Source organism: Xenopus laevis, chromosome 8L (genome assembly GCF_017654675.1).
Source record: "Xenopus laevis strain J_2021 chromosome 8L, Xenopus_laevis_v10.1, whole genome shotgun sequence".
In the NCBI taxonomy this organism is placed as follows: Eukaryota; Metazoa; Chordata; class Amphibia; order Anura; family Pipidae; genus Xenopus; species Xenopus laevis.
This window is the reverse complement of record NC_054385.1, coordinates 99806321-99824660: the sequence shown is the minus strand read 5'-3', so window position 1 is coordinate 99824660 and position 18340 is coordinate 99806321. Positions and strand designations below refer to the sequence as shown.

Below are 18340 nucleotides of genomic sequence, written 5' to 3'. Positions count from 1 at the left end.
TGACCTTGTCTCAGGTTCGATGAGCAGCTAGCTACACAGTGCAGAAGATATGCTGATGCCTTATTAAAGGAACAGTAACATTAAAAAATGCTCTGTACTGGTAAACCCAATCTGTTTGCTTCAGAAACACTACTATAGTTTATAAAAAACAAGCTGCTGTGTAGCAATGGTGGAAATTGAAAAAAAGCTATATGGCAAAGGTTAAATAGTGGATAAAAGATAACACCATTATGTTCTACAGAGCTTATTTGCTGTGTGACCTGAGCCTTTTCTCCTTTGAATGGCTGCCCCAATTGCTACACAGCAGCTTGTTTATATAAACAATAGTAGTAAGCACAATAGTCTTTCCAGTGCAGGGCAACACTACATTATATTTTTATTACTTTAAAACACTTTCATTTTTTGATGTTACTGGTCCTTTAAACTGATGATGTGTTTTACAGGTGTAGGATCTGTTATCTGGAAACCTATTATGCACAAAGCTTTGAATTATGGGAAGACCATCTCCCATAGATGGTCTCATTTTAATCAAATAATTAAAATTTTCAAAAATGATTTACTTTTTCGCTGTAATAATAGAACAGTGTATTGTACTTGGTTCTAAGATATAAGTCATACTTAATCGTATTGGGCTTATTTAATGTTTAAATGATTTTTAGCAGACTTAAGGTATGAAGATCAAAAGTACAGAAAGATCCCTAATCAAGTAAACCCAAGGTCCTGACCATTCTGGATAACAGGTCCTTTACATTACTGCAAACCACTTGCAGAGTTACTACTCAACCATACAGCTCGATGTGCAGTAATGGCCTTATACAATAACATAAATGTACCCAAAGTATGATTAATAACGCACAGTTTTTCTCCCTTTCACAGAGCTGTAGCGCTACACTGCACATTCCTTTATATACAGTACATACATTTACATCATCTAATCTAAGGATGCACAGAATTCCAGGTTCCAAATGGAAACATTAAATGCCATGTGACTTTAGACTGCCGATTATTTTTCTCATGCTGTGAATTTTTTTTTTTTGATTTTGCTAATGTTCATACGTAAATTAGGGTTTGATTTGGTTTGGGACCTGACCTTTTGTAATCCAGATTTAATCCTTAAATTCAGTGCATCGCTAATCCTATTACATGAACAGAGTCTATAATACATACAAGAATGATGGTGAAAACACTCCCTCTTCATCATCATCTTCATCACTTGAATCTTGATCCCCATTATTACAGTGCGCACTGGATGATCGCTCACAAGATGTACTCCATTCTACAGAGCTGGTTAATATGGGGGCTGGTGCATTTTCTTCAATATCATCCATCAATCCCAGTTCATTCTTTACAATTAGTTCTGACTTTACAGTCACTTTCTTTTCCTCGTGTGTTTCACATTTTGGAGTAGAAGATGGATGCTCGTGTTTCTCAATCCATGCATTATAGTACCTTACAATGTTCTCATGGTTGAGTCGAGACAACAGTGTTACTTCCCCCTTAATTCTACGGAATTGTTTACTCGCAGGATTGATTAGTACCCTTTTCACAGCGTAATAACAACCATCCAGTTTGTTCTGAACCTGAAACCAGACAAATATTCAAATACTATATTCATGAATCAATCAATTATGTTATCCCTTTAAGTGCCGATGATTTTTTTCCATCTTTCTTAAAGGATTGGTCACCTTTGAATGAACTTTACTATGATGTAGAGGGCGATAATCTGAGACAATTTGCAATTTGTTTTCATTTTTTATTATTTGTGGCTTTTGAGTTATTTATGGGGTTTTTTTTGCAGCTCTCCAGTTTGCAATTTCAGCAATCTGGTTGTTAGAGTCCAAATTATCCTAGCAACCATGCATTAATTTGAATAATAGAGTGGAACATGAATAGGAGAGGCCCAAATAGAAAGAGGAGTAATAAAAAGTAGCAGTAACAATACATGTGTAGCCTTACATTTGTTTTTAAGAAGGGGTCAATGACCCACAATTGAAAGCTGGAAAGAGTCAGAAAAATAAGTCAAATTATTCAAAAACATACTAAATGTTAACATAAAGGTGAACCACCCCTTTAACTGAATGTTTAGACCACAGCAAATGTCCATGTAGCTACTGGGAGACATTCACAATATTTTTGTATAACTAAGTTCCAAAAATTTTAGCAAAACAATTAGCTCTACAAATTAAACTGTTTTAAAACCATGTAGTTTTGCAACAGCATTTCACTGATGTCTCCCAACAGCTTCTGGAACATGTGTAAGTTAATTACTGTTTTGGGACCCCCAGGCTGATGAAATGATCCAAAGAAAAAATATTTGATTCAGAGTTTCAAAATGTCAAGGCAAGACAAACATTATGAAGGCCTTTGGAAAAGGTTTAGTGAGCATCAGTGATGCTTTGTGAATATTGGTGAGTACAACTCTGGAGCTTGAAGTCTTCTTTGGGTCTTCAGTCTTGACTGTAGGGCTAATTTAGGCTACTCTGGAGTCCAGAATAGCAAAAATGCATGATATCTACAGCACAAAACCATGTGCACCCTGCCTTTTTAGCCAAGTAGAATTACATTTTTCTTTTGCTCAGAGTCAATTGATAATTCTAATAAAAAGACTGAAATGTACCTTAATGACAGCACCAAATGCACCTTTCCCAAGCATCTGTAATTCTTCAAACTCATTGAAGTAACGAGAAAACTGCCTTTGTGACTCAATATGGAATGTGGAATTAGAAATTGAAGATCTGGGAATGACGGTCTCCGTACAGTCGCCTGGATAATCTAGGAAAGAGAGTAGAACAGAATGGAATGCAGGGTAATAGCTTTTTGCTTTAGTTATAAAAAAACAAGTTTCAGGAAAAGGCAGCTTAGATAGTGGTTTTTTCCTACCATCTGAGGATTCCTCAGTTACAGGACTCTTCTCAGGTGGAGGGTTAAGAAAACTGTGACTAAGTAACTGCTGTGTTGTCCAGCGTTCCTTGTCTTCTAAGCAAACACACCTAGTTAAAAAAAAATGAAAACATAAACAAGTATATACACATATTAAGCAAAAACTGTAGATTCAAGCAAACACCCCACATCTCATCTTCCAAGTAAGTATATAGAAACAGTCCTTACTGCTAGAAATTTCACATACATGGTGGCTGTATGAGAAAAAAAAGTGATGGAGGAAGGGTAAAGTTGGCCACACATCAACTGTTTGATAAAATTCACTAATATTCTCCCAAATATTTATTACTAGTCTCAGTGTAATCTGAATTCTGCCGGAAAAAAAAGCTTGAACCAGCCGAATGCTACACTGAATCTGAAAATGTGTGCATGCCTAATAAAGGTAGTTCCTGGCAGTACATTTTCATGCCATCAACTGCACTGTGCACAACAAGTCCTGTATTTTACACCTGCCTTCATGGCAGAAGTAAACCCTTGGGTTTCAGCACACTGGGTCACTTGAAATTTCAGGCACGTATAGAAAATGAGGCTAGAAGGACTGTACCGATTGCAATTTATTTTACATGCAATCAGTGCAGCCCTGCAACATACATTTAGTAGACGTGCCCCTGAATCTGGTAACCCTAGCGAAGGACCTTTGAACAAACAGCTTTCTATGGTTTCGGGCGCTGTATTGTTGGACCCATGCCGGCCACAGGAGTAATTAACATATGCAAACAGGAATACCAGCAGCATACTGTAGACGTTAAAGTGTTGCAACACCCAATAATATATTTTTAAATACATTTTTGCAACAGTTAAACTTCTAAAGTGTGCAGCAAGTATGCCTGTTTTCATGTATGCCACATTTGGGTACACCCTGTTTCTGAAACGATATTTTTTTTCCCCATCACTTGACCAGCTTTGTTAAAAGCTGAAACAACTTGCTGTAAACTCTACTGTTCACTAGCCAAGAAATGATCTTATTATAATGCAATGGCACGAGCTGGCAATATGCAGCTATCCAGAAAAATTGATCTAATTCCTAATACTACTGCCTAATAACTGTAAAGCCACAGTCCTATTGTTCTTTGGGCTGACAAATTGCTTGCAGCTGGATATCAGGTTACACTGCATGGAAACTTGGTATGTTAACATGCGGGATAGCCATGGTGAATTTGTACTAACAAATGTGTTTTATGTGCATTGAAAATGATGCAAGGAAACCATGGCAATAATAATGAAATGCAATGGCACACACACATATATGTATAATTCTATGAAAACATGTTCTGTTCTCTGCACTCAGAGACTTAAAACAGCGATTAATATCTGTTGTTACACTGTTGAATTGTTACCAAAAACAAGGAAACATGACGTGTGCAAACAGCTGTTTGCAAATACCGATGCTGCATCTTGCATTATCAGCAGTTAGATTTGGTTTTTGAAATATCCCATTATTTAGTTCTCTATAATGTAACTTAGGAATTACTATTATACCATTATAACAAACATCAGAGGTAATTTAAAAGTCGAAGTGCAAGGAATAAAGTGCAGTTCCAGGGCAATTGCCATATTTTTTTACCCATAATGCAACTTTTCCCCCAAATTCCAATATTGTTGCATTCGGGGAGAAGGTTATCAAAACCAATGCATTTGCACTTGACCATAAATTGCATGCAATTGCTCTGAATGTTTTCTAAGTCTGGTCACCATCATTTCCAGTGTTCATGCAAGATGTGCAGTCGATTCTTTAGATGCAAGCGTGATGCGCCTATTGAGGCAAGGGGGCTGAGGGAAACCTATAGCTACTGTCTGGTCTGGCTCAATTTGGAATGGGTGGCAGGAACGACTGAGCGGAGATGAGCACAACTATATGGAAGTGCAAAGATTGCAAGTACCTTTCAAGGGGTGGTTCACCTTCAAATTAACTTTTAGCATATTATAGAATGGCCAGTTCTAAGCAACTTTTCAATTCATAATTTTACATCGTTTTTGAATTATTTGCTGCCTTCTTCTGACTTCTCTCCTATTCGTATTCCAATCAATGCATGGTTGCTAGGTTAATTTGGTTGCTAGGTTAATTTGGACATTAGCATCCAGATTGCTGAAATTGCAAACTGGAGAGCTGCTGAATAAAAAGCTAAATAACTTAAACACAAATAGTAACAAATGAAAACCAATTGCATATTGTTTCAAAATATCACTCTCTACATCATACTATTAGTTTATTTAAAGGTGAACAACCCCTTTAATGAATTGGGTTTATCATGTCACTAACTGGTGAGAAATTTGCATGAGCACCTCTAAGCTTGCGGTTGTAAATTACTGCTATTGTCTAACAACTATTTGTTATGCATTATTTAGGGATGCACCAAATCCACTATTTTGGATTCGGCCGAACCCCCGAATCCTTCGTGAAAGATTCGGCCGAATACCGAACCCAATCCTAATTTGCATATGCAAATTAGGGGTGGGAAGGGGAAAACATGTTTTACTTCCGTGTTTTGTGACAAAAAGTTGTGTGATTTCCTTTCCTGACCCTAATTTGCATATGCAAATTAGGATTTGGTTCAAGCAAAAGGCAGGATAGAGTATTAGTGTGCACTGACAGACTTTATATATATTTAGTGATTTCTTATAATCATCTATGAAGCAGGAGTTTGACTCCATTTACCTTCAAATACAATGTAGTGCTTATTGGAAACCTGCACTCTAAACATGTAATAGCCATGTGGATTCATATGATTATACAGGCATGAATAGCTGTCCCAAACATAGATTTATGTAAATCCTGCTTAACTTATCCATGGGGACTAATATATCTGAAACACTTAAGATCTTCATCAAGTTTTGGCCAGAAACCGGGATTGTGCCAAACTCACTTTTGTAGGAAATCTTGAAAATCTGCAGGCAGTTCACTTGGCACTTTTACAGGATACTCTTTGGTTGTGTTGCCCTGTGAAAGTGAAAGTAACAAGAGACCAAGCTTCCATATATCTCCTTTCTTCCCAGTCTTGCTAGGCAGAGCGTCCTCGCTGAACCGAACTTTTGTTTGCTCAAAAATGTCCTCTTTGCAGATGTCAGCAAGGCGTTTGGAAAGGCTATAGTCTGTCAGTTTTACTTTCCTGTCAGCTGTCACCAAAACACTGGAGGCGCACAAGACTTTATGCACCACGGAATTAGAATGCAAATAGTCCAGCGCTGACAGCAGCTGAGCAGTATAGTGCCGAAGTTGATCCACGGGAACAGGGACACTCTGCTCGAGGTAACTGGAAAGCTTTGTACCATTAATGTGTTCTGCTATAATTCCCACAGAAATTGAATCTTCTTTCTCTTTTATTTGCATAGCGAGGTAGTGCACAATGTTTGGATGGCTCAGTTTGATGAGGGAATTGAATTCTGTTTCTGTGCCCTGGATCTGTTGGTTAAAGAAAACACTGTGAGCAGTAGGGAAAACTGGGAAAAGGATGATACAGCTAGTCTGGGGCAGAATACAGGTATAGGACCTGTTATCCAGAATGCTCAGGACATGGGATTTTCCAGATAATGGATGTTTCCGTAAATTACATCTTCATACCTTATGTCTACTAGAAAATCGTGTAAACATTAAAAAAAACCCAATAGGCTGGTTTTGCTTCCCATACAGATTAATTATATCTTAGTTTGTATCAAGTACAAGGTACTTGTACTTGGTACTGTTTTATTATTAAAGAGCAAAAGGAAATTATTTTTAAAAATTTGGATTATTTGGATAAAATCGAGTCTACAGGAGATGGCCATTCCGTAATTTGGAGCTTTCTGGATAACGGGTTTCCAGATAACGGATCCCATACCTGTATTGGGAAAGGAACCAGCACTTTCTGCAATTTATGGGTTTGTGATGGGAACAGTATGTCAGTGTGACTGGTGTAAACCCCGCATATAACTAGCCATAGTAACAGACCATTTCACTATAGAAAGAGTAAGGTGAACTAAATAGTCCCACTGCTCGCAGTGAAGATTACATTTAAAAGGGTTGTTCACCTTCCAAATACCTTTTTCAGGTCAGTTGTTATCAGATTGTTACCCAGAAATAAATAAATTAATTAAAATCTAAGTTTAAATGTTCGTGTGTCTCTGGTGTTTGAGTCTGGCAGCTCAGTAATTCAGGCGCAGCCTCTAAACTGTTAATTTTGCAACATTTAGTTGATACATTTCCCAGCAGCATCTGGGATTGTTGCGATTCTGCTCAACAGGAACAAAGATAAGAAATGTATCAACTAAATGTATCAATTTAGAACATTTTTCAGGGTCGGCGCCCCCCTCCCAACAAAACTGTACACTTCAATATTAGTAAAATGGTCACAAATAGAAAGTAACTGGAAAAAGTCTTTATTTCTGGTGAACTATCTGAAACCAACTGAACTGAAAAAAGTGTTGGAAGGTGAAAAATCGCTTTAAAAAAGCATTGTCTGTTTTGCCGACAGAAATGTTTATAAGCACATCATACATGTTATTGGGTAATGGGCTGTATAACAACACATCCAGTGATTAATTCCTTGGAACAAACATCTTGATAAGATTATTTGCGACAATGTTCCAATGGCAGCATTCTGTTTAAATGTTTTCTGCAGGAGCTACACAACTTTAGCTATATATGCATATAGGTATACTTATACATAAGACAATCTGTATAATACTCCTACAATTAACCTGTTTGCTGCCTTACAATTGGTTGCATCAAGATGGGTTCAGCCTTATTACTTATTCATGCTACTACCTGTATATTGTTTACTCACATATTTCTGTACCTATTGGGAACCTGTCCGTATTATTAGACGTGCAGAATTGTATTGTCCTAAACTGTACCCAGCCCATCAGTACTTACTTGGTTTTCAAATTCCCCATATGTGTGTGCATTGACAGGACTGTAATGCAGCATTTAGTGTGGATATGGAGTTGATTTGAGACAGGCAGATGACAGACCTAAGCACACACATATGCATTATCTGCTGATGTCTTGCTGAATGCTGGAGGAAAACATGAGGTGTGCTGGCATCCTAAGTATTCTCCATCCCCATTTCTCCATACTATGGTCTTTATGTAACATATCCTCCCCAGTATTTCTTACTACTAGTTCAGTCACCACCATTTAAACACTACTGTTTCCTTCCTAATCATAGTAATAAATACCACCACAATAGTTTTAAATCACAATTACTTCTGTAATTCAGTTGTGCTCCTTTAAAGATGATTATTTGCAAACCAGAGAGTACAGAAGTTACCTGTTTTTTACATTTGTCAATCTTTTCTTTTTCTTGATTAGTAAGAAACTTGCCCATCTTTTTCTGCCACTGCAGAACCCATTCATAGATCACAACGAAGTTTCCTGAAGCAATTTCCAAGCCATTGTAGACAGATTTACCCAGCAACTCATCTTTTCCTGCACAGTATAAACAGCAGTTTGATAATGATTAGGATTTGGGCAGGTTTAATTTGCAACTGAAGTGTGAAACTGATTAAGACCCCCACCTCTCAGCCAACTCTTGTCACCTTCATTTGTTGCTCTTTTTTGTACATTTCATCCAGTTTTATAAAGATTAGTATGGTCAAGAGTGAAACAGCATAGCATCCAATAGTTTCACATTCTTAAGTGTTTAAAAGTCTCTAGACCATTGTTGTCCATCTTCTGTGGTACAGAGGGCCTGAATTTTTCTCACCCACGTGATGGACGGCTGATAATCGAAGTCAGTGTTGACCACTGCCTGTTTTTAAACCACACCCACTTTAAACTACACCCATGTTAATACAAGAACTTTTAAGGCCATGTCCACATTAATGGTGGTAGCACACCACGAAACCAAATGGTGCTCACTGCAGGGATATCAATCATATGTGAAAAATGTAAGTAATATTAAAACATATTCTTAAACCCATATGCCTCCTCCTCCCCTGTGGATAACACAGCATCCCCAGCACATGATTAGGGGCCCCCCTAATAACAATTTCCAAATGTTTACACACCCCCAGAACAACCCCCTACCAGGCTCACGTTCCACAGTTAGTGTAGGGCAGGCAGAGAAGGGCACACACAGGGAACATAGGACAGGCAGATTATGTCACACACAGGTAGCATAGGACAGGTAGAGTATGGCACACACAGGGAGCATATGGCAGGCAGAGTATGACACACACAGGGAGCATAGGGCAGGCAGAGTATGACACACACAGGGAGCATAGGGCAGGCAGAGTATGTCACACACAGTAAGCATATGACAAGCAGAGTGTGGTAGGCATAGGATAGGCAGAGCATGGCACACACAGGGAGGATAGGACAGGCAGAGTATGGCACACACAAGGAGCATAGGGCAGGCAGATTATGGCACACACAGGAAGCATAGGACAGGCAGAGTATGGCACACAAGGAGCATAGGGCAGGAAGAGTATGGCACACACGTGTAGCATAGAGCAATCAGAGTATGGCACACAGGACGCATAGAACAGGCCAAGTAGAGCACACACAGGAAGCATAGGGCAGGCAGAGAATGGAACACAGTGAACATAGGGAAACCAGAGTATGGCACACACATAGGGAAGTCAGAATAAATCAGGAGACAGAAAAACCTATCACGACCAATCTAAGATGAACAGTTCATACTGTGCTACATACACTGACACAATGCTGGTGCCTCTCCAGCAGTTTGTATGAGGTATGAACAGGTGAACAATGTGGGCACTTTCAGTCTGGGTCTGAGGTGTGAACAGTACAGGCCCCTGAGCCTTGGGCCAGTTAATCTTAGTACTGATACCTTGTAAAGCTTACACAAGGTAAGCAGTCACAGCAGGAAGACTTTCATGTGGGGGGCCACAAAGGGAGGGGTCGTGGACCACCAGTTGGACAGCACTGCTCTAGACAATTTCATCACAAAGGACTGTCTAAGGAAAAGAAGCCTACCCAAATCAGACAGGAATGATAAATTTGGAAGAAGGTGTTTCAGTAATTAAGGAAAAGGCTTTGAATACAACTGAAAGGGAAATTGCCAGGGACCAATTCTATATGTAAAGAATCACTATACAACTACTTATAAAAGTAGACTGTGCCCATCCTATGAATTAACCTAGTATTTCAAGAATGTCTTTGTTGTTGTACTTGTGCTCTCCATCATTCTGTTTATAAAAGGCAAAGTCATGAAGGAAACTCCTACAGATGGATGCCACAAATCTGGGCTTTGGTCACTGTCCAGGTAGGTTCAACTTTTCCCACTGCATGCTGGGCTGGGGGTGTTGAAAGGGTGTAACCGTTTGGTAAATATTGCTACAATAAACTATTAATGCTGCTACAATAAAGCAACAGGCTTTGAAGGGCTTTATTCACTATTAATTTTGATGTTTCCGTGTTTTTTATTATGAAGGCAATCAGTGAATATTCTTTTAAATAAACTGCAAACATCATGAATTCAAACAAACATGGCTGTGCAGGAGCTAAGGCAGCCTTGGATTAGGCATGTCAGTTATACAGCAGTAAATTGGTACTACTGCCCCAAAGGCCTGCAGAGGTGGTGCTCTTACATTACCATGACTCCTCCTCATTCAGCTTACATACTCACTTGTCTGCCTCCCACTTCCCTTTTCTATTCTTTCTTTGCCTTGCTAACTATCAAGCTCAATAGTGGACCTGCAAGTCTATAAAATAAGATCATATATATAGGTTCAAGTTTTACTTTTACAGAATTCTGCATCCCCATGATCTCTCCTTACCACTCTGTAACACAGCACTGGGCAAACACCTTTTGTTGGTCTAGTTTCAGTCGAAAGCAAACATCTAATTGGTTGTTATAGCTTACTGGACAACAGCAAACACTGCCCCGCCCTTCCAACCCTTTAAACCTACTGGCTTACATCCATAGGAGAAACTCACCCAGGCACTTTCCTCTATGAACAACAACTTGCCCACTGCATCCAAGATCAAAGGTTAACACTTCAAATAGGGTGGCGTCTTCAGTAATGCACACTGAATACTGTCTGTCCCGCCTGATAACAAATGAATTGAATACATATATAAGAATATACACCATAAACAAACATGATAAATAAAAACATTGCACATCATCCTATGAACTCCATCCTGCAAGTGAGTGGATCACTACAGCACAACATACTACAATGTCAGTGGAATGCATTACCCACCTGTATTCCATGCTAGCGACTCTTCATCGTTCTCCATACAAGTCTAATCAACCAGTATCTGACTGAGCCTTTTGCTTTACTTCATTCTTACTTCAGATGAAGGAACAGGGGCTATAGATATCCATGATGTAAGGGAAATGCATGCTAGACTATTATTAAATATTTATTTCTTGCTTGTAAATGGCCTTTTCTGCTAACTAGCAAAGGTTGTGTCCGTTATACAATCGTAGTTGCACATGGAAAATGTGTAAATATTTAGATTGACAGACAAAACCCAAAAAAGTTTTTATATCCCAGTGCACTACCACAGCAGTCCATACATCGAGTGCATCTATCCTTTCGAAGATGTACCGCCCTCCTTGAATATACTGCTAACACAGGTGAAAGGAGAGCATTCAAACAAGCAGATTAACTACTAAGGTGAGGTTTATTTCAGACTAACTGACACAACATGTTTGGGCCCAAAATGTACCTTGAGAAATTGCACCATTCTAGGCCCAAAACATGTTCTGTCATTTAGAACAGTTTACTTTCGGTGCCCCCCCCCCCTTCACAGAGCTGATTTAGAGAAACAGAAGAAGGTGGATAATTAAACTTTAATCTTCAGTATAAGAAAATGGTAACAAATAGAAGGTAATTGAAAAAAGTCTTTATTTCTGGTGAACTGAAAACAACTGAACTAAAAAAAGTGCTGGAAAGTGTTCCCTTTAAATACTCTTTTCCTAAACACAAATCCTAAAATTCTAACAAAACCTAGAATCTGATAATGATTGAATGAAGCAGTAAATGACAAACTGTAGCATATTATAGATCTACAAGTTATCCTTGCATGGAACAAAACACCACTGTCTAAAGTGAATCAATGGACACTGCTACAAAAATAACAAATTAGCCACATTCCAGTAATCCATAGTAACCTATCAGCAGTAGGTTTGTAATGGTACAGTGCAGTTTAAATAAGGAAAGCAAATATCTGATTGGTTGATATGGCTTCCTTGACAAAAATAAACTTCTATTAATGTTTTCATACAACACAATTTAAATGCAAAATATCCAATCTTACTTTGAGCGGCCTGCTGAATGTGGGCGATTTCTGTTGGTTCCTCCATGATCAGTAACTGACCCATCTGAGGATGCTGTTATTGTCTTGCCTGTGTTATTAATCTTATTCACATTTTCTTGGCACATTTGATTGGCGCTTTCAATTCGTTCCTAATATTCAGAGAGTAAACAGAAAAAGGTCTTTATTTGCTTGAGTTAAGTGCTGACTATTTTTATCTCTTGCACTACAGTGGATAAAAACATAACAATCATCAGCACCAGTATATCACTGCCTAAAGTTGAGCATTGTTGTTATTAAAGCGGGTATTTTCTCTTCCCTTTTTTTAAGGCTTCCAACATAACACAGATGTGTTGGTGAACCAACACTACAACATTTAAGAATACATTACTTGTCAGTCAACACACTTTGTGACTAGAAGTACTTTCAACGAAAAATGTATCACAATAAATATAATCCTGCATACTTCTAAAATATGCACAAATAGCAAAGTACTTACATATATTGTTATAAAGCCACATCATCAAAACTATTACTATGGGACGTTAAGGTGAACCAGGAGCCATTATAGTACCTAAGCATACTTTACAAATACATTTAAATAAACCCTGCTTGCGAAACACTGCTTTTTCTGTATAGCTGTACATAAAGCTTTAATCTCATGAAGGATAGAGAGGTGGACCCCCGCCCGATATACCCATTTCAAAGACGGTGACATCTCTACAGATTGAAACTCTTATGACCTGTGTGTATGTTCTTATAAACCCTATATATAAATAGTGTAACTATGTTTTTTCACTAAGGTGCTAGACAGACGTCAACAATCCCCATGTCATGAAAGAGATAATGATCCAGTTCTATTTTTTTAGGCCTGAATTTCACTTCACACTAAATAATAAAATGAAATAACTTAAAAAGGCCAGTAATGGATCATTATCTCCCTTATGGCATGGGGCTGGTTGGCATCTATAGTGTAATAGTTCTGTGAAACAAATCAAGGCTTTACAAACACTTGATACCTGCTTTGCAATTTCCTTCTTCCTCTTTGCCTCCTTTTTTTCTTCTTCCCGCTTCTGGATTTCATCAAGGATTTCACGTCTCTGGTAAAAGAAAGGTGTTAAGACATTAAAACCAATCGAAAAGAGAAACCAAATGGTGAGAAGTTTTTATAGAATGACAAATTCATTTGCTTTTATAACAGAGCAACACTTGTAGTGGATGGGTCTGAAGTGGACTATGAATCATATATAGAGATGCTCAAGTAATACAAACTTCACTTTTCTTTATGAATTATTTCATTTGTGTTCATAATATTTTCTGTGAATAAAATAATTTGTTGTGTGTATTTGGGGGTCTATTCATTCCACTGTCAAAGCAAAGCTGGGATCAATTATTTGCTTTGCAGTAACATTCAGAACAGATGCACGTACTGCAATTACAGTGGAGAAAAGTCATGGTTCCAAGATGCAATAAATACAATTTCTCTTTCATGGCAACATGAAAAGAGTGGCCCAAATTTCTACATCAGATTCAATAAGGGCCACAGAAAGTTGCTGCATGCTTTCCTCTATGAAAAAGTGCAGAAACCTGACCTCATATTAGTGAGTCGAGCCCCAAATTTTAGGCCACTGTGGTTTATTTTGGAAATACTGCATCTTGGGTATCACGTATCAGGGAATTAAAACATTTCAGTATCCATTTGTCACATGTAGGAGAGATTGAATGGAGGATATATTTATATAAAATATCATTAGTTCATGCCAGAGTGCTGCCTTATGTAATGTATATAGGAATTCTATATAAAGAGCTGGTATAGCTCGAAACGTTGCCGATGCACGAATAAATATCATTTATCACAGAACAGAGTGCTGCTGCAGTTACTTCAATCCATGTGTGAGAACCCTTTGCAGAGAGGAGACAGCGTGCACCTGTGACTTCAAACAGTGATTGGTGTGAGTGTGGCTCTTTACCTTTGAATTGTATTGTATATAGGAATTCTACATTCCTGGACTTCATTATATGGTGAAAAAAGGTGAAATGTATTGTCAACATTTTGTGCCAAGATTATCTGTGTGTGGTTTAGAATTTTAAAATTTGCAGCATGTTTGTTGTTTGAGATTTATCCTTCCAGTCTTGGTGTGGAAATGAGTTCTCCTTACCATCTGCTCTTCTTGCATTCTTATCTGTTGTACTCGTTTCTCTTCTTCAAGGGCGAGCTTCTCCTGCTGCTTCTGGAGGTTTTTTAACATCTCCTCATGAAAGGATTTAGGAGGTGGGAGGTTATACTCCGTGAGAAAACACTGCACATGGTCTGCAAGCTGGTAGATCATCACCTACCAGGGATATTTAAAGAAAACATTCTGGTCTGGCATTTTCAAGCATCTTGTAACTTGAAGTTCTAGCCTAAGCGGGATTGGGAAATGGTCCCTATAAGTAAAATGGACGATCTCGTTTCCTATAAATCTGAGGAACAGTACCTCTGATCTAAGGTACAAAAAGGTAGCTTTTATCTCCACATTTGTTATGGTACTATCATGAAAAAAACAACAACTTCATGTTGCTTAAAACATACCTCTCCACAAAGCTGTTTTGATAAATCTGCCAAACTTGATGTCAGAGAGTTCACATTTTCATTGGACAATCCCTGGATGTTCATCAGTTTTATTTCAGGAGGACTGTAACCATAAAAATAATATTGGCCAAATGGGTTCCATATAATTTACATGCGTCTTAATGTGAGCACATTTTTCCTTTAATGTTCATCGTTCCCCTGGAATCTACCTAAACATCTTATCATAATGTGAAAACACATTTGGGTGGAACTACTTGCCTACCGTAAAAGTAGATACTTTTACACATGTCAATCAATTTAAAAATCAATTTTGATGCAAGTACACACGTTCTGGAGATATCTGCATTAAACCTCAGCCACAGCGATCTCAAATATCTTCCTTTAAAAAAATAATTCCTCTAGGAACTATCTAATGTTGTTTAATAATTTAAATGTCTGATAGGGAATCTCTATTGCATTTGTATAACAGATGGAAACTGATCACACATGGGATTTGAAGTGTCAGCTCCAGTTCAAACTGTGCAAAGCATGACAGCAGCGCTCTCTGACAGAGATGTGATTTTCAAACTACAATTTTATAAGGAGTTAAAAAAAAAAAAATCAATAACAATAAATTCCCTAAAAACGTATAACTGGCAGTGAATACCTAATCAATAGAAAGTGCAAGTTACATATGTATGTAATTGTTTAATAAATCCATTACCAGTTTACAGTACTGTTAGAGAAAGGAATGTGCTAAGTACTCACACATCAGGATAGTTTTGAGGGCATTTTATCCATAAGTCCACCTTGACATAAACTTCATTTCCCTGAGGACGTAAAGCAATTGTGATTTCTGGAGGCTGCTGGACCTTTAAAACAATATAATTAAAATGAAATTATGATTAATATTATAATACATTTCTATAGCATAAAACACATTCCACAGAGATACATAACGGTACATAAAAACTTGAATCCAAACAATTATAGATGGTAATGAGGACCCTACCCTCAAGGGTTTACAATCTCCCTTGTGCCCCTTAGTGCTCTGGAGTTCAACAGGTGTCCCCAAATTGACAGGGCTTGAGCAATTTTGCCAGAAAAAATGCCCAAATATTGCAGGTCTTTTTTGGGGTGAAGGGATACTTCCTCAACTAATAAATCTTTGCTTTTTTTTAATTTTGCACCTTCAGAATTAGAAGTGTTTTGTGTATATTAAATGGTTTATATCCAGATTAAATTTACTTTGCTGTTAGTGCGACACAACAAAATGTGGTAAAGTCCTGCCACTATAAGCAGACTAATTTGTCTGTACACCTGCATATCACACTGGTAGTTTTAAAGGAGAAGTAAGAAAATTAAATGTGCATCTCCTGTGTCAGTAAGGTTAGAACTCCACGGATGATTTCGGAGCGATCCGATGCGCAAAAACGCAGGCGTCAAGTCTGAAGCAACATAAATAAGGTAAGAGATGTAAATGTTGGATGAAGTTGCAGCGTTCATCCGAAGCGACGCGTGCATCCGACAGTCGTGTCGCAGCGTTCTTCCGGCGCAACACGACTGTCGGATGCACGCTGCGCCTGCATCCGACAGTCGCATCGCTTCGGACATTGTTAATGCTTATTTTATTTCTGCCGCATCCGACTTGAAGCCTACGTTTTTGTGCAGCACGTCGGATCATGAGGGTGTTGCATAGGACTATGGACGGGAATCTGTGATAGAACAGAACATCCTGGAAAAGTGGCAGAGTATTTAGGAAACAGGAGCTCAAGAAAACGTGCTATTTTGTTAAAAGGCCCAGTAATCCAGGAATGGAAACATAAAGGTTGGACTGGGAACAGATGCACCTTATCTGTCTCTTGCTGCATCTGTCAGCCCAAGTGCCAAATTCTTCTTATTCCATTCTACTGTACATTTGCAGTTGTCTGACTCTGAAGCTTTTTACATTCAACTCCTGTTGTGTTCCTTCTCACAGCCTCCATTATAAGGGACAGAGCAAGTCATTTATTTCATATAATACCTCATATATAATATACATTTGTGGCTGTGCAAATTAAGCTTCTCTCTCTCTCTCTATAAAATACACAAAAGCCATGAATATCTTGTAAATTATATCCTTATAAACGGTGAGTTCTGATGTCATTTCTGTCACATGACTCACTGAAACGTGTGTATTATAATAAATAAAGTACCCCCAGTTGCAAAATATGAGGATATTAGAAGTTACCTCAGAGTTCCATGACCTGTATCATGGGTCATGGAACTCTTCGGCCTCGTGTTTTTATATGGTCATGAAACTCCTCTGTAACTTATAATATCCTTATATTTTACAAGAGGGGGTACTTTATTCACTATATAATAAGACATACAAACACACACTCATGTAACTTGGGTTGTTATGTATTATTGCCTCAGTGGCATGCTGGCAGTTAGGAGGCACGTCACTCTGCAGCAACCTTTAACCTATTGTAAAGCTACAACGCCCACCACCCTGGACAACACAGTATTTGCAGTTGCAGAGGTGCCATTGCTTTACTGTAGACAGGTACAACGCACGCTATTTCTTCAGTGTAGTTGGTACCTTCCAGACATTGTTCCTGCGTAGATCCGTGAAGTCCCCACTATAGATAGATTCCAGGACCTCCAGCTCATTTTCCTGCCGAATGGAATAAGTTTCGGCGGCCTCAGAGGTAGGCGGAGGGGGGCGCGGCAGATCGAGGTCAATAGGAAGAACTGCATTTCCCCGGCCGCCTGCCATGCTAAGCCGGACTCATCCCGGACTTGACTATTACAAGCACCAGACAAACGGAACAAGAGAACTGGCCCACAGTAGAAAGGGGTGGGCACGGCCTACATTTAGTGAAGCAGCAGCGTCCATGATTACTGCTGGCAAAGTACTTCGCTTCTGGCGTTGGCGTTCGCCATCTTTATTGATGGCAACAGTTGACAGCTGCATGAGGGCCCGACTGAAGTACCACAGATGCAAACGTCACTCAGACGGGGAGAGCAGAGGCCACGTTTATCGTAGGGTGTCTCACTGTGCCTACGTGTGCCTGAGTTACCAGCAATGGAAATGACTTTCCACACAAGTTTTTTCAAGAGACAACTGATAATTCCTACATTAGGGGGCACATTTATCAAGGGTCAAAAGTGAATTCGAGGGAATCTTCGAAGTAAAAAAATTCAAATTCAAAGTCATTTTTTGGATACTTCGACCATCGAATAGGAGACTACGGGGCAGATTTATCAAGGGTCGAATTCCGAAGTAAAAAATACTTGGAAATTCGACCATCGAATTAAAATACTTAGAATATCGAAGTCAAAGGATTTTTCACCGAATTTGGCCATCGAATGATCAAAGTAAAATCGTTCCATGAAATGATTGAATCGAACGACTTTAGCGTACGGTCGAACGATTTTACTTCGATGTGTGAAGACTTAGAAAATGGTTGTAGAAGGTCCCCATAGGCTAACATAGCACTTCGGCAGGTTTAATTTGGCGAACTATTGAAGTCAAAGTTTTTTTAAAGAGACAGTAGTTCGAAGGATTTCATCGTTCGATCGAACTATTTTACTTCGACCGCAAAACGGTCAAATTCGGTGAAAGAAACTTCGACTTCGATATTCAAAGTCGAAGT

The 18340-nt window shown here is 38.6% G+C and overlaps 1 protein-coding gene across 3 annotated transcripts in view; it reads right to left on the bottom strand.

The window, feature by feature from the left end:
- LOC108699198 (eIF-2-alpha kinase GCN2) overlaps positions 1-17599 on the bottom strand; it is a 52739-nt gene extending 35140 nt beyond the window's left edge. For 2 of the 3 annotated variants that reach the window (XM_041573301.1, XM_018231111.2), the window contains exons 1-12: positions 17284-17598; positions 15468-15571; positions 14721-14823; positions 14308-14481; positions 13168-13248; positions 12152-12300; positions 10820-10932; positions 8187-8344; positions 5805-6340; positions 2881-2990; positions 2618-2772; positions 1168-1580 (exon numbers count right to left, since the gene is read on the bottom strand). In XM_041573301.1, the coding sequence (XP_041429235.1) occupies positions 1168-1580; positions 2618-2772; positions 2881-2990; positions 5805-6340; positions 8187-8344; positions 10820-10932; positions 12152-12300; positions 13168-13248; positions 14308-14481; positions 14721-14823; positions 15468-15571; positions 17284-17460 (2273 nt within the window). In that variant the 5' untranslated portion in view covers positions 17461-17598. Of the gene's footprint in view, positions 1-1167; positions 1581-2617; positions 2773-2880; positions 2991-5804; positions 6341-8186; positions 8345-10819; positions 10933-12151; positions 12301-13167; positions 13249-14307; positions 14482-14720; positions 14824-15467; positions 15572-17283 lie in introns of all 3 variants that reach the window. The other variant, XM_041573302.1, reaches the window with a different exon arrangement.
- Between the last annotated feature and the right edge of the window lie 741 nt (positions 17600-18340).